General features: G+C 59.1%; 1 protein-coding gene across 2 annotated transcripts in view; it reads right to left on the reverse strand.

Moving 5' to 3' along the window:
• Positions 1 to 7,842, reverse strand: part of POLR1E (RNA polymerase I subunit E) — a 31,666-nt gene extending 23,824 nt beyond the window's left edge. For both annotated transcript variants that reach the window (XM_066604454.1, XM_066604453.1), the window contains exons 1-2: positions 7,712 to 7,842; positions 93 to 184 (exon numbers count right to left, since the gene is read on the reverse strand). In XM_066604454.1, coding sequence (XP_066460551.1) covers positions 93 to 184; positions 7,712 to 7,769 — 150 coding nt within the window. In that variant the 5' untranslated portion in view covers positions 7,770 to 7,842. The remainder of the gene's footprint in view (positions 1 to 92; positions 185 to 7,711) is intronic.
• Between the last annotated feature and the right edge of the window lie 7,291 nt (positions 7,843 to 15,133).

The following is a 15,133-nucleotide window of genomic DNA, read 5'->3' on the forward strand; positions in this document are numbered from 1 at the left end:
AGCGGACATCCGGCACTTCCATCGTGTCTGCAGAGGAGGGCAGCTTGCAGGTAGATGTGATTAGAAGGATTAGTTGCACTGAGATTTCTTACCAAAATCCTTTGCTTTTTGGTGGCATCCTTGTTTTTGTACAACGTAAAGTTAACGTTTTCTGGAGTCTGGATAATCCCATTTGAAAACTGAACTAAAAATGAAACAGAAAAATACAAAACAGTTATTATGTGCAAGAAAGGCTACACCCCCCTTTGGCGGGCAATGTATTTTACTGAAATGTATGTATTTTGGGCTATTTTTGCAATCAGGATTTAAAGGGCCGCTCAGGTGGATTTTCTTGCATTCATTATGTAGCCCCCCCCAGTATATATACCGTATTTTTTGCTTTATAAGACGCACCAGATGATAAGACGCACCTGGGTTTTAGAGGAAAAAAATATTTGGAGCTCCCCCAGACCAGGCAGTTAGTCAGGTAATACATGAGGAATAAAGAGCAGTAGTACCAACTCAGAATGAAGTATATAAAACTTGTCAACCTGCCATTCAGAATCCAGGAAAGCTGAGTGTAAATGTAATGGTGATCTTATTACTTATCACTCAGCTTTCCAGGAGCCCTGAATGTCATGTTTGACTAGTTATAGCAATGCATGTTGTATACATGCTTGCATAACTCTGCAGTTGGCATTCAGGATTCTGAAAGAGCCGAGTGACAATGTAATGATGATTCCATTAGTTGTCACTCAACTTCCCAGGATCCTGCATGGCATTTCTCATTATGGTTATGTATGGTGTATAAATGTGTGCATAACTAGGCACAAATATATACACCATACATGCAGCTCTCTCCCACCTCTGCTATGTAGCCAACAGATCAGGGTTGTCCATTTGCTCAGATGTCATGGTGTCCAGCAGCAGCAATGACACCGGCTACAGGTCCTCTGATCTCTGCTTTATGTCCTTCCCAATAGGGGTGCAACCATGGACCGAGATGGCATGATCTCCCCTACAGCTGACTGATGAGGGGGAGCAGAAGTTCTGTTTCTAGGAGCATCGGGCGCTGCTATGGATTGTATCTGCAATGTATATCAGACTGTCAGCTCCATAGCAGGAGCCGTCTGCCCCTACAACAGCTCCCCACTACTCCCCCAGCAATCAGCTGTCGTCGGCCCGCTCTGCTCTCCTGCCATTTCCCCGCCCCCAGGTCGGCCGGCTCTGCTCTCCTGCCATTTCCCCGCCCCCGCTCTGCTCTCCTGCCATTTCCCCGCCCCCAGCTGTCGTCGGCCCGCTCTGCTCTCCTGCCGGTTCCCCGCCCCCAGCTGTCGTCGGCCCGCTCTGCTCTCCTGCCGGTTCCCCGCCCCCAGCTGTCGTCGGCCCGCTCTGCTCTCCTGCCGGTTCCCCGCCCCCGGCAATCAGCTGTCGTCGGCCCGCTCTGCTCTCCTGCCGGTTCCCCGCCCCCGGCAATCAGCTGTCGTCGGCCCGCCCTGCTCTCCTGCCGGTTCCCCGCCCCCGGCAATCAGCTGTCGTCGGCCCGCCCTGCTCTCCTGCCGGTTCCCCGCCCCCGGCAATCAGCTGTCGTCGGCCCGCCCTGCTCTCCTGCCGGTTCCCCGCCCCCGGCAATCAGCTGTCGTCGGCCCGCCCTGCTCTCCTGCCGGTTCCCCGCCCCCGGCAATCAGCTGTCGTCGGCCCGCCCTGCTCTCCTGCCGGTTCCCCGCCCCCGGCAATCAGCTGTCGTCGGCCCGCCCTGCTCTCCTGCCGGTTCCCCGCCCCCGGCAATCAGCTGTCGTCGGCCCGCCCTGCTCTCCTGCCGGTTCCCCGCCCCCGGCAATCAGCTGTCGTCGGCCCGCCCTGCTCTCCTGCCGGTTCCCCGCCCCCGGCAATCAGCTGTCGTCGGCCCGCCCTGCTCTCCTGCCGGTTCCCCGCCCCCGGCAATCAGCTGTCGTCGGCCCGCCCTGCTCTCCTGCCGGTTCCCCGCCCCCGGCAATCAGCTGTCGTCGGCCCGCCCTGCTCTCCTGCCGGTTCCCCGCCCCCGGCAATCAGCTGTCGTCGGCCCGCCCTGCTCTCCTGCCGGTTCCCCGCCCCCGGCAATCAGCTGTCGTCGGCCCGCCCTGCTCTCCTGCCGGTTCCCCGCCCCCGGCAATCAGCTGTCGTCGGCCCGCCCTGCTCTCCTGCCGGTTCCCCGCCCCCGGCAATCAGCTGTCGTCGGCCCGCCCTGCTCTCCTGCCGGTTCCCCGCCCCCGGCAATCAGCTGTCGTCGGCCCGCCCTGCTCTCCTGCCGGTTCCCCGCCCCCGGCAATCAGCTGTCGTCGGCCCGCCCTGCTCTCCTGCCGGTTCCCCGCCCCCGGCAATCAGCTGTCGTCGGCCCGCCCGGCTCTCCTGCCGGTTCCCCGCCCCCGGCAATCAGCTGTCGTCGGCCCGCCCGGCTCTCCTGCCGGTTCCCCGCCCCCGGCAATCAGCTGTCGTCGGCCCGCCCGGCTCTCCTGCCGGTTCCCCGCCCCCGGCAATCAGCTGTCGTCGGCCCGCCCGGCTCTCCTGCCGGTTCCCCGCCCCCGGCAATCAGCTGTCGTCGGCCCGCCCGGCTCTCCTGCCGGTTCCCCGCCCCCGGCAATCAGCTGTCGTCGGCCCGCCCGGCTCTCCTGCCGGTTCCCCGCCCCCGGCAATCAGCTGTCGTCGGCCCGCCCGGCTCTCCTGCCGGTTCCCCGCCCCCGGCAATCAGCTGTCGTCGGCCCGCCCGGCTCTCCTGCCGGTTCCCCGCCCCCGGCAATCAGCTGTCGTCGGCCCGCCCGGCTCTCCTGCCGGTTCCCCGCCCCCGGCAATCAGCTGTCGTCGGCCCGCCCTGCTCTCCTGCCGGTTCCCCGCCCCCGGCAATCAGCTGTCGTCGGCCCGCCCTGCTCTCCTGCCGGTTCCCCGCCCCCGGCAATCAGCTGTCGTCGGCCCGCCCTGCTCTCCTGCCGGTTCCCCGCCCCCGGCAATCAGCTGTCGTCGGCCCGCCCTGCTCTCCTGCCGGTTCCCCGCCCCCGGCAATCAGCTGTCGTCGGCCCGCCCTGCTCTCCTGCCGGTTCCCCGCCCCCGGCAATCAGCTGTCGTCGGCCCGCCCTGCTCTCCTGCCGGTTCCCCGCCCCCGGCAATCAGCTGTCGTCGGCTCTCCTGCCGGTTCCCCGCCCCCAGCAATCAGCTGTCGTCGGCTCTCCTGCCGGTTCCCCGCCCCCAGCAATCAGCTGTCGTCGGCTCTCCTGCCGGTTCCCCGCCCCCAGCAATCAGCTGTCGTCGGCTCTCCTGCCGGTTCCCCGCCCCCAGCAATCAGCTGTCGTCGGCTCTCCTGCCGGTTCCCCGCCCCCAGCAATCAGCTGTCGTCGGCTCTCCTGCCGGTTCCCCGCCCCCAGCAATCAGCTGTCGTCGGCTCTCCTGCCGGTTCCCCGCCCCCAGCAATCAGCTGTCGTCGGCTCTCCTGCCGGTTCCCCGCCCCCAGCAATCAGCTGTCGTCGGCTCTCCTGCCGGTTCCCCGCCCCCAGCAATCAGCTGTCGTCGGCTCTCCTGCCGGTTCCCCGCCCCCAGCAATCAGCTGTCGTCTGCTCTCCTGCCGGTTCCCCGCCCCCAGCAATCAGCTGTCGTCTGCTCTCCTGCCGGTTCCCCGCCCCCAGCAATCAGCTGTCGTCTGCTCTCCTGCCGGTTCCCCGCCCCCAGCAATCAGCTGTCGTCTGCTCTCCTGCCGGTTCCCCGCCCCCAGCAATCAGCTGTCGTCTGCTCTCCTGCCGGTTCCCCGCCCCCAGCAATCAGCTGTCGTCTGCTCTCCTGCCGGTTCCCCGCCCCCAGCAATCAGCTGTCGTCTGCTCTCCTGCCGGTTCCCCGCCCCCAGCAATCAGCTGTCGTCTGCTCTCCTGCCGGTTCCCCGCCCCCAGCAATCAGCTGTCGTCTGCTCTCCTGCCGGTTCCCCGCCCCCAGCAATCAGCTGTCGTCTGCTCTCCTGCCGGTTCCCCGCCCCCAGCAATCAGCTGTCGTCTGCTCTCCTGCCGGTTCCCCGCCCCCAGCAATCAGCTGTCGTCTGCTCTCCTGCCGGTTCCCCGCCCCCAGCAATCAGCTGTCGTCTGCTCTCCTGCCGTTTCCCCGCCCCCAGCAATCAGCTGTCGTCTGCTCTCCTGCCGTTTCCCCGCCCCCAGCAATCAGCTGTCGTCTGCTCTCCTGCCGTTTCCCCGCCCCCAGCAATCAGCTGTCGTCTGCTCTCCTGCCGTTTCCCCGCCCCCAGCAATCAGCTGTCGTCTGCTCTCCTGCCGTTTCCCCGCCCCCAGCAATCAGCTGTCGTCTGCTCTCCTGCCGTTTCCCCGCCCCCAGCAATCAGCTGTCGTCTGCTCTCCTGCCGTTTCCCCGCCCCCAGCAATCAGCTGTCGTCTGCTCTCCTGCCGTTTCCCCGCCCCCAGCAATCAGCTGTCGTCTGCTCTCCTGCCGTTTCCCCGCCCCCAGCAATCAGCTGTCGTCTGCTCTCCTGCCGTTTCCCCGCCCCCAGCAATCAGCTGTCGTCTGCTCTCCTGCCGTTTCCCCGCCCCCAGCAATCAGCTGTCGTCTGCTCTCCTGCCGTTTCCCCGCCCCCAGCAATCAGCTGTCGTCTGCTCTCCTGTTTGTATACAAAGGGCCGGCAGCTCAGTGAGAAGGATTTACGATCTGTTTCAGCTGCCGGTCAGGTCAGATCTCAGCATGTTCGCTCTATAGGACGCACTGACTTTTCCACCCACTGCGGAGGGGAAAAAAGTGCGTCTTATAGAGCGAAAAATACGGTAAGTGGGCTAGTGTTACCTTGGTTAGTTACTCCGTTCTATCACAAACTCACGGCCTCTCTCTTTTCAAATGGTCATGTGATCTCCGTTCTGACCAGTCAGATCTACTTGGGGTTATGTATTCTTAAACTAATACATCATTTTACACCATAGTTCTATAACTACCACACATGTGATACTACCACACATGCTCTGCATAGAGGGGAATACAGAGACTCCTATCACAGTTACTGATAATGGTCACACAGTTATAATAGAGGAGATCACAGCTCATTCTCCTGACTGTATACGTATGGGCTATAGCTTATTTAGATGAGCACAGACGTTTAATGATAATTAAATTGTCCTCCCTACAAGGCAGAGATGGTACAGGCTGTAGCTGATCATGTAATGCTGTGCTGATGTATCATGGGATTGATAGAACAGAATACTGAAAGAGAGCGAGCAGAAATCTCAGAATCAAGATAGTGCCCGACAATCAGGTGACGGGTGCAGGGATGGAAAGATTGTAGCATGTCCTATTCTAGTCCGTAAAAGGTTTGGTAACAGAACAGGATGAGTAGAGGAGTAAATACTAAATGAGTCCACTGATAAGGAATGTGAAAGTTTCACGGTCTCTAAATTGGTGTTAGGGGGGTCACCAGGCCAGACTGTTATCTCTACTCCAGATTTCTCATATTCTCCACTGATGCCAGAAGCCCCCTCTGAGGTTCATTCTGGTCTTGCAAGTATCAAGGATAGTTATAAATTTGTGCTCCCACATTCTTCTGTGACGTTGGGATTCGAAATTGCTTTTTAGTATCGTAACTTTCATGCGTTCTACGTTGTGTCCGGGACTAGAAGAATGCTCGGCCGCAGGGAATTCTGTCTTTGTTTAACCCTTTCCAATCCACTGTCTGACGTCTAAAGACATTCTGATTGAAGGCTGCACAGCTCTGATGTCAGAAGATGTCCGGCAGGGTATTCTTATCGTAGATTACTGGCCGCTCTGTTGTCAGGGGCCTCTCCAGCATGTCCATACCGCAGTACTGTCTCTAGCCAGCAGATGGTGCCATTGTATAATGGCAGAAAGAGTAAGCCCCCTAGGAAACCCTGAATCCAAAAATGGGTTAACAGACATCGCTGCTGCCAACAGGGATCGGCTGGCAGCCATATTTCAGTAAGGTGTTGCCACTACAGCAGCGTAAAAGAATAACGCAAGAGCAGAAAACCGCCGGTGTCAGACCGCGGGAGACTGGAGGTGCAAGGATACACCATTGCGATACACCGGGGTCAGAGTGATAGCCACTGCTCCAACCCCTGTGTCAAGGCCGACGCAGCTCTCAGTGAAGTCAACGGGACCCCAACCAGCAGGTACAAGAGGCCCCTACACAGAGGTCAGAGCATCAGCAGCTTCTGCCCCGACCCGGGTGGATGCCGGCTGCCTGGAAAACCACTTTAAGGGCTTCTTCAGACGCGCGTACAACAGATCCTTGTATTTCACGAGCAGCACACGACCCCTTAGAGCCTAGGCGGCCATCTTTCACAAAGACCGATTGGTCATGGACAAGAATAGGTCCTGCAATGTGTGGGTCCGGGTAGACGGACAGGACAGGACACGAGTGGCCGCTTGTGTGCCGGCCGATGACTGCTGCGCTTGAGATTCTTGGGTCCAACATGCATAAGGCTGTGTGAATTCGGCCTAAGCGGGGGTTCCACAGGATGGCGGGAGAACAATCTCACCCGTGGACCAAGCGGTGGGGTCTGACCGCTGCTATCAATACCAACAGGAACTCAAAAATTTGCATTTGACAAACCTGTCTACCATAGCAACCAATCACTGCGCAGCTTTCACCTCTGAAGCTGCTACGGTGAAATGAAAGCTGCGCTGTGATTGGTTGCTATGGGCAACAAGGACGTCTCATGATAGACAGGTTTGGTAAATGAGATCTAAAACGTGTTATTCTGCCGCAGTCGTTGCTCGGGGATACGAGACACAATGGCTGCCAGCGAAGACCGGAGAGTGCTGTGTGTGAGCAGTTTTCATGTCTGCCAGTTATCGCTAAGTGATCAGGGGGCCAGCCATCGGTGACCGTAGAAACAGCGGAACATCCGGGCGAGTGGCAAACAGTCCTCAGAAATACACCGTCCAAACAAGCAGAGAACCGGACGTCCGCCGCCGACTGTACGGGAGAGTCTGCGCAAATGTTTGTAATGTCAGCCCTACTGACCACAGCTGTCACCGGAGACCGGGCGACGAGGCCAAGAGACGGTCTGTCCGCCAGAGTCTGCAGGCTGTGATGGAGAGCCGGGCGGTCAGTGATGAAGCCGCCGGCCCTCCAGGCAGTAAGCGCAACGCCAGAATCCGGTGGAGGGAATCCCAGTGGTCTACGTGGAGCATGTGTACCAGCACGGGCGTCCCCCGTTACACCTGCGGCGACCACCACCACGGGCGTCCCCCCCCCCCCCCCCCCCCACCCCCCCCCCCGTTACACCTGCGGCAGCCCCCACCACGGGCGTCCCCCCCCCCCCCGTTACACCTGCGGCAGCCCCCACCACGGGCGTCCCCCCCGTTACACCTGCGGCAGCCCCCACCACGGGCGTCCCCCCCGTTACACCTGCGGCAGCCCCCACCACGGGCGTCCCCCCCGTTACACCTGCGGCAGCCCCCACCACGGGCGTCCCCCCCGTTACACCTGCGGCAGCCCCCACCACGGGCGTCCCCCCCGTTACACCTGCGGCAGCCCCCACCACGGGCGTCCCCCCGTTACACCTGCGGCGGCCCCCACGGGGGTCACCGGTACTATACAGTCTTACAATAACAACCGGCCCCTTGGAGGCAGCCATGAGGCAGAGGTGGCCCTCAGTGGCGGTGAGTCTGCCCCCTACCCGCTGTAGGTGGCCATGCTACAATCGCGCACTTTATCACCCCAAGTATGGTAAGCTGTTGCCCCCCACGTAATGTGTCTCACCCAGCAGCGCCGGCCGCTCCGGGTCTCCGCTGTACTCCCAGCTCGCCTTGCCGGCCATGTCCGCACGTGTGCCGGATCCTCCTCCGCTCTGAGGATGCAGACAACGAGAGCTGCAAAACACCAGAAAGAGGGCCGACTGTCAGCGCTCCAGGCGTGCACACAGCGCACAGCGCCCTCTGCCGGCCGCTGGTAGAGTGCAGCCCGCGGGCTCCCGGCTAGACGGGGGTTGTCCGGGATGACTAGTTATTCCTTACATTGAATCTTTCCTAGAAGTACAAACTGTCAGACTGCAGACCGGGACTACACATATAGCGGGGGGGGGGGGGGGGGGGGCGGGACTACACATATAGTCGGGGGGGGGCGCAGGACTACACATATAGCCGGGGGGCCGTGGGACTACACATATAGCCGGGGGGGGGGGCCGCGGGGCTACACATATAGCCGGGGGGCGGCGGGACTACACATATAGCCGGGGGCGGCGGGGACTACACATATAGCCGGGAGGGGGGGGGGGGGGGCGCAGGACTACACATATAGCCGGGGGGCCGTGGGACTACACATATAGCCGGGGGCCGCGGGATTACACATATAGCCGAGGGGCCGCGGGGCTACACATATAGCCTGAGGGCCGCGGGGCTACACATATAGCCGGGGGGCCGTGGGGCTACACATATAGCCGGGGGGCCGCGGGACTACACATATAGCCGGGGGGCGGCGGGACTACACATATAGCCGGGGGCGGCGGGACTACACATATAGCCGGGGGGCGGCGGGACTACACATATAGCCGGGAGGGGGGGGGGGCGCAGGACTACACATATAGCCAGGGGGCCGTGGGACTACACATATAGCCGGGGGCCGCGGGATTACACATATAGCCGAGGGGCCGCGGGGCTACACATATAGCCTGAGGGCCGCGGGGCTACACATATAGCCGGGGGGCCGTGGGGCTACACATATAGCCGGGGGGCCGCGGGACTACACATATAGCCGGGGGGGCGGCGGGACTACACATATAGCCGGGAGGGGGGGGGGGGCCGTGGGACTACACATATAGCCGGGGGGCCGCGGGACTACACATATAGTTGGGGGCCGCGGGATTACACATATAGCCGAGGGGCCGCGAGGCTACACATATAGCCTGAGGGCCGCGGGGCTACACATATAGCCGGGGGGCCGCGGGACTACACATATAGCCGGGGGGGCGGTGGGACTACACATATAGCCGGGAGGGGGGGGGGGGGCGCGGGACTACACATATAGCCGGGGGGCCGCGGGACTACACATATAGTCGGGGGCCGCGGGATTACACATATAGCCTGAGGGCCGCGGGGCTACACATATAGCCGGGGGGCCGCGGGACTACACATATAGCCGGGGGGGCGGTGGGACTACACATATAGCCGGGAGGGGGGGGGGGGGCCGCGGGACTACACATATAGCCGGGGGGCCGCGGGACTACACATATAGCCGGGGGCCGCGGGATTACACATATAGCCGGGGGGCCGCGGGGCTACACATATAGCCGGGGGGCCGCGAGACTACACATATAGCCGGGGGGCCGCGGGACTACACATATAGCCGAGGGGGCGGCGGGACTACACATATAGCCGGGGGGCGGCGGCGGGACTACACATATAGCCGGGGGGCGGCGGCGGGACTATACATATAGCCGGGGGGCGGCGGGACTACACATATAGCCGGGGGCCGCGGGACTACACATATAGCCGGGGGCCGCGGGATTACACATATAGCCGAGGGGCCGCGGGGCTACACATATAGCCTGAGGGCCGCGGGGCTACACATATAGCCGTGGGGCTACACATATAGCCAGGGGGGCGCGGGACTACACATATAGCCGGGGGGCGGCGGGACTACACATATAGCCGGGAGGGGGGGGGGGGCGCGGGACTACACATATAGCCGGGGGGCCGCGGGACTACACATATAGCCGGGGGCCGCGGGATTACACATATAGCCGAGGTGCCGCGAGGCTACACATATAGCCTGAGGGCCGCGGGGCTACACATATAGCCGGGGGGCCGTGGGGCTACACATATAGCCTGAGGGCCGCGGGGCTACACATATAGCTGGGGGGCCGTGGGGCTACACATATAGCCGGGGGGGCGGTGGGACTACACATATAGCCGGGAGGGGGGGGGCCGCGGGACTACACATATAGCCGGGGGGCCGCGGGACTACACATATAGCCGAGGGGGCCGCGGGACTACACATATAGCCGGGGGCCGCGGGACTACACATATAGCCGGGGGCCGCGGGACTACACATATAGCCGGGGGGCCGCGGGGCTACACATATAGCCAGGGGCCGCGGGACTACACATATAGCCGGAGGGCCGCGGGACTACACATATAGCCGGGGGGGCGGCGGGACTACACATATAGCCGGGGGGCGGCGGCGGGACTACACATATAGCCGGGGGGCGGCGTGACTACACATACAGCCGAGGGGCAGGGCTACACATATAGCCGGGGGGCAGCGGTACTAAACATATAGCCGGGGGGCGGCGGGACTACACATATAGCCGGGGGGCGGAGGGACTACACATATAGCCGGGGGGGCCGCGGGACTACACATATAGCCGGGGGGGGCCGCGGGAATACACATATAGCCGGGGGGGGGGGGGCCGCGGGACTACACATATAGCCGGGGGGCCGCGGGACTACACATATAGCCGGGGGGCCGCGGGACTACACATATAGCCGGGGGGCGGCGGGACTACACATATAGCCGGGGGGGCGGCGGGACTACACATATAGCTGTGGAGCGGCAGGACTACACATATAGCCGAGGGGCAGGGCTACACATATAGCCGGAGGGCGGCGGGACTACACATATAGCCGGGGGGTGGCGGGACTACACATATAGCCGGGGGGCGGCAGGACTACACATATAGCCGAGGGGCAGGGCTACACATATAGCCCATAGGCAGCGGTACTACACATATAGCCGGGGGACGGCGGGATTACACATATAGCCGGGGATGGGGGGCGGCGGGACTACACATATAGCCGGGGGGCGGCGGGACTACACATATAGCCGTGGGGGCGGCGGGACTACACATATAGCCATATAGCCGGGGGGGGGGGGGGGGCGGCGGGACTACACATATAGCCGGGGGGCAGTGGGACTACACATATAGCCGGGGGGCAGTGGGACTACACATATAGCCGGGGGGGTGGCGGGACTACACATATAGCCTGAGGGCCGCGGGACTACACATATAGCCGGGGGGCAGCGGGACTACACATATAGCCGGGGGGCGGCGGGACTACACATATAGCCGGGGGGCAGCGGGACTACACATATAGCCGGGGGGCAGCGGGACTACACATATAGCCGGGGGGGCGGCGGGACTACACATATAGCCGGGGGGCGGCGGGACTACACATATAGCCGGGGGCGGGGCTACACATATAGCAGGGGGGCGGCAGGAGTACATATATAGCCGGGGGGAGGCAGGACTACACATATAGCCGGGGGGCGGCAGGACTACACATATAGCCGGCGGGGGCGGCGGGACTACACATATAGCCGGGGGGCGGGGCTACACATATAGCCGGGGGGCAGCGGGACTACACATATAGCCGGGGGGTGGCGGGACTACACATATAGCCGGGGGGAGGCAGGAACACATATAGCCAGGGGCGGGGCTACACATATAGCAGGGGGGCGGCAGGAGCACACATATAGCCGGGGGCGGTGGGACTACAGCAGGTGGCAGTCAGGGTTATGCACTACAGCTGGCACACTGGGGGGCGTTATATGCACACAGACATTACAAAGCTTCACACTGCAGAAATCTGTGTACACATGACTGTATACTGTATATATGACGGTATACTGTACATGTGAGAGTATACTGTATATATGGCGGTATACTGTACATGTGAGAGTATACTGTATATATGGTGGTATAGTGTACATGTGAGAGTATACTATATATATGGCGGTATAATGTACATGTGAGAGTATACTGTATATATGGTGGTATACTGTACATATGATGGCATACTGTACATGTGAGAGTATACTGTATATATGATGGTATACTATTGCAGCGTTCCTTAGGGTGACCCCAGACAGCTGAGAAGCTGGGAGGGCAAGATGCTGGTTTGTCATGGCGGCACTTACCACGCTCCCTCCCGGAGGGTCGTACATAGCCAAGGCCGGGGCAGCACTGGGCGTCTTCCAGACACCCCTTGCATGGGGACGCCCAATAAGCATTAGGAGAGGTGAAGGGGTGGTCACGGTTGACGCCACCATACCGGCACCATCGGCATGAACATCAGCGGGGTAATAACTGAGCCACAGACAGGAGTATATTACCTCAGGTCCCTGAGAACGGTCAGGGCCTGGAATAACTTTACATAACAGTAACTTCAGCAATACACGAGGCACAAATGAGAAGTTTGGAAAGTGCAGGCAATAGACAGGCTAGAGTACCTCCACACGGTGACCCAGACTTCAGGGAACCTGTGTGTGATGAATTGAAAACGTGTACCTCCAGTCAACAGACCTCGACTTCAAGACACTCGGGTGTGAAAGACAATGATGATAGATGAGTACCTCTGCACTGGGCCTAGGGATGAAACGCTCACTTGTTGCTCACTCGTTCTCTTTTGGGGGCTCACTTACTGATCATAGAAGCAGGCACCCGGGGGAATCTCTCCCCCTCCATACTTTGCTACCTGAGGGCTGAAGGTGCCCCCACGTAGCTGGACCTCCTGACTCCGACTTCAGAAGACATGGAGCTCTTTTCCCGCTCTCAAGCACTCACATTTATAACCTCTCTCACACCACGTGACAGGGTAGAATTGATACATTTACAGACAGACAGCTCATTCTTTGCAGACATTAACCCATCACATGCTGCAAACGAATTCATCTAGGGGTGTGCTGTGCATTTTGACCCCACCGTTTTTGAATGAATCTAAGCAAAGCAGGAGGAAAAAATTATGATTTTCATTTTTTTGGCAATTGTGTCATTTTAAAAACATTTTTTGTACAGCACACAAATGAATGAAGACTTTCACCCCAAAATGGATACCCCTGTTTGTCCCGTGTTCAGAAACATAGCCATTGTGGCACTCATCTGCTTACAGGGTACATGGCTAGGCCCATAATGGAAGGAGCACCCGTTGGATTTCAGGGCACAACTGAATAAATTCCAGGCCCCATCGCCCACTTGTGCAGAAAAAAAATGGACTCTCTAAAAATAATCCCCCTCCTCGCCCTCCGCGCTCTTTTTGACGTTCCTTGAGTCTTAGATAAAAGTAATAATGTGAACTGTGTGGTATTTCCGAAGACAGGGGTAATTCCGGAGGCTGGTTGGGATGGGCACATGGGGCAATAAAACCGGTATCCCTCCTCCTCCCATGCTTTTTTGGGGGGTATTTCTTGACACTAGCGGCAGGGATGGGGTGTAAAAAGTGGCGCTCTGTGCACACCTGCTGAGGTGCGGCGGTCCCACACAGAAGGCACTCAACAAGCTGCTCCTGGAACTGCATGAAGGCGAGCGTTCCCGGGGCTTCTGGTAAATTACGTATTACAGGTAGCGGTCTGAATAACGCCGGGCTCACACGGCCGTATGTGGAATCCGCTTGCAGAGGCGCGCAGCGGATCCCAGCTGTGAGCCCGGCCGTGGCGCTGCATAAGGACACGTAATGTACTGCGCATAACTGCGCACTCACACAGGCAGTCATGAGCAGTACACCTTTTTTTTGTTTCTATTTCCCACGCCGTTGTTTAACGATGCCACAGGTACCAGCAGCCCGTATACAATGTAGTAACGTATGGGCTGTGGTTATATCTGCGACCATGGAGCACAATGGGCTCTGTGTTGCTGATATCCGCGGTAAAATAGAACCTGCTGCGTTTTGTTTTCTGCGAGTTGGTTACGTAATTCCAACCCGCTGATGTGAGCGGAATTGTGTAATCCAATGCATTTGATTGTTCCGCATATTACTGCGGATCAAACACTTGTGGAATCCACAATTTCTATCCAGTCGTTTGAGAACGGCCTAATGGTAGATCGCTACCTTTTTATCATGTGACCGGGTACCGCTCAACAAGGTCACTGCTCCAGGCTCTCGGGGACCTCGTCGGTTGTCGGGAGCAAGTAGATTTTGCTGGCAGGCATCATTTTTCTGGCGTGCGCATGCGCAGAAGGCGGGGAAGGTCTTTCGGGGAAGGTCTGCCATTATCAGATAACAGCGATCATGTGACCTGGGACCATTTACCGCGGCCCTCAGTCACTGCTCAAGGCTGTCGGTTACCATTAGTAGCCAGGAGAAAGGAGATTTTAATATTTCCAGGGTCCTCCCCGGCTTCTGCGCCTGCATCTGCCATTTTGCTGACAGGCGCATGTGCTGAAGCTGGGGAAAGATCCGCGGATAATGATCCCGTTGGGGGACATTGCCGGAGGCCTTGGGTAAGTAATTTCGGATCCATGATGGGAGGTGAAACTTCAACTTTTTAAAAACTTTTACTTGATCGCCATTATCCATTGAATAACGGCTATCACATGACCAGGGACCGCATATTGTGGCCCACCGTTTAGGGTTGCCACCCGGACGGTATTTTTTATTTTTACCGGCCCTATTACAGGCCGGTATTTTCAGAGCCTGCACTGCCCCCTTGCGCCGGTTAACCCTTCCCCGGCAGTCCTGACATCAGAAGAAACACAGACCTGCAGATCTGGCAGCTTCCAGGACCTCCGATGATGTCACGTAATGTGATACCCTGTGTGGGAGGAGTCAGAGATCACATGACCATGGGGGGGCTCAGTAAATATAGGACTCTGCTGTGTTCTGTGTGTGTGTGTGTGTGTGTTGGAGCTGTGGGGGGATGGATGGGTTGATTGAGTGAATGAGTGAGTAGAGCTGTGTGTGTGATGTGTGGGGATCAGGATGATGTAGTGGTGCTGTGTGTATGATGTGTGGAAATCAGGACAGACGTAGTGGAGCTGTGTGTGTGATGTGTGGGGATCAGGATGGATGTAGCGGAGCTGTGTGTGTGATGTGTGAAGCTGTGTGTGTGATGTCTGAGGATCAGGATGGATGTTGTGGGGCTGTGCGTGTGATGTCTGGGGGTCAGGATTGATGTAGCAGAGCTGTGTGTGTGATGTGTGGGGATCAGGATGATGTAGCGGAGCTGTGTGTGTGATGTTTAAGGATCAGGATGGATGTAGCGGAGCTGTGTGATGTCTGGGGGTCAGGATGGATGTAGCGGAGCTGTGTGTGTGATGTCTGGGGATCAGGATGGATGTAGCGGAGCTGTGTGTCTGATGTCTGAGGATCAGGATAATGTAGTAGAGCTGTGTGTGTGATGTCTGGGGATTAGGATGGATGTAGCGGAGCTGTGTGTGTGATGTCTTGGTGATCAGGATGGGTGTAGTAG

Source organism: Eleutherodactylus coqui, chromosome 5 (genome assembly GCF_035609145.1).
Source record: "Eleutherodactylus coqui strain aEleCoq1 chromosome 5, aEleCoq1.hap1, whole genome shotgun sequence".
Taxonomy (NCBI): Eukaryota; Metazoa; Chordata; class Amphibia; order Anura; family Eleutherodactylidae; genus Eleutherodactylus; species Eleutherodactylus coqui.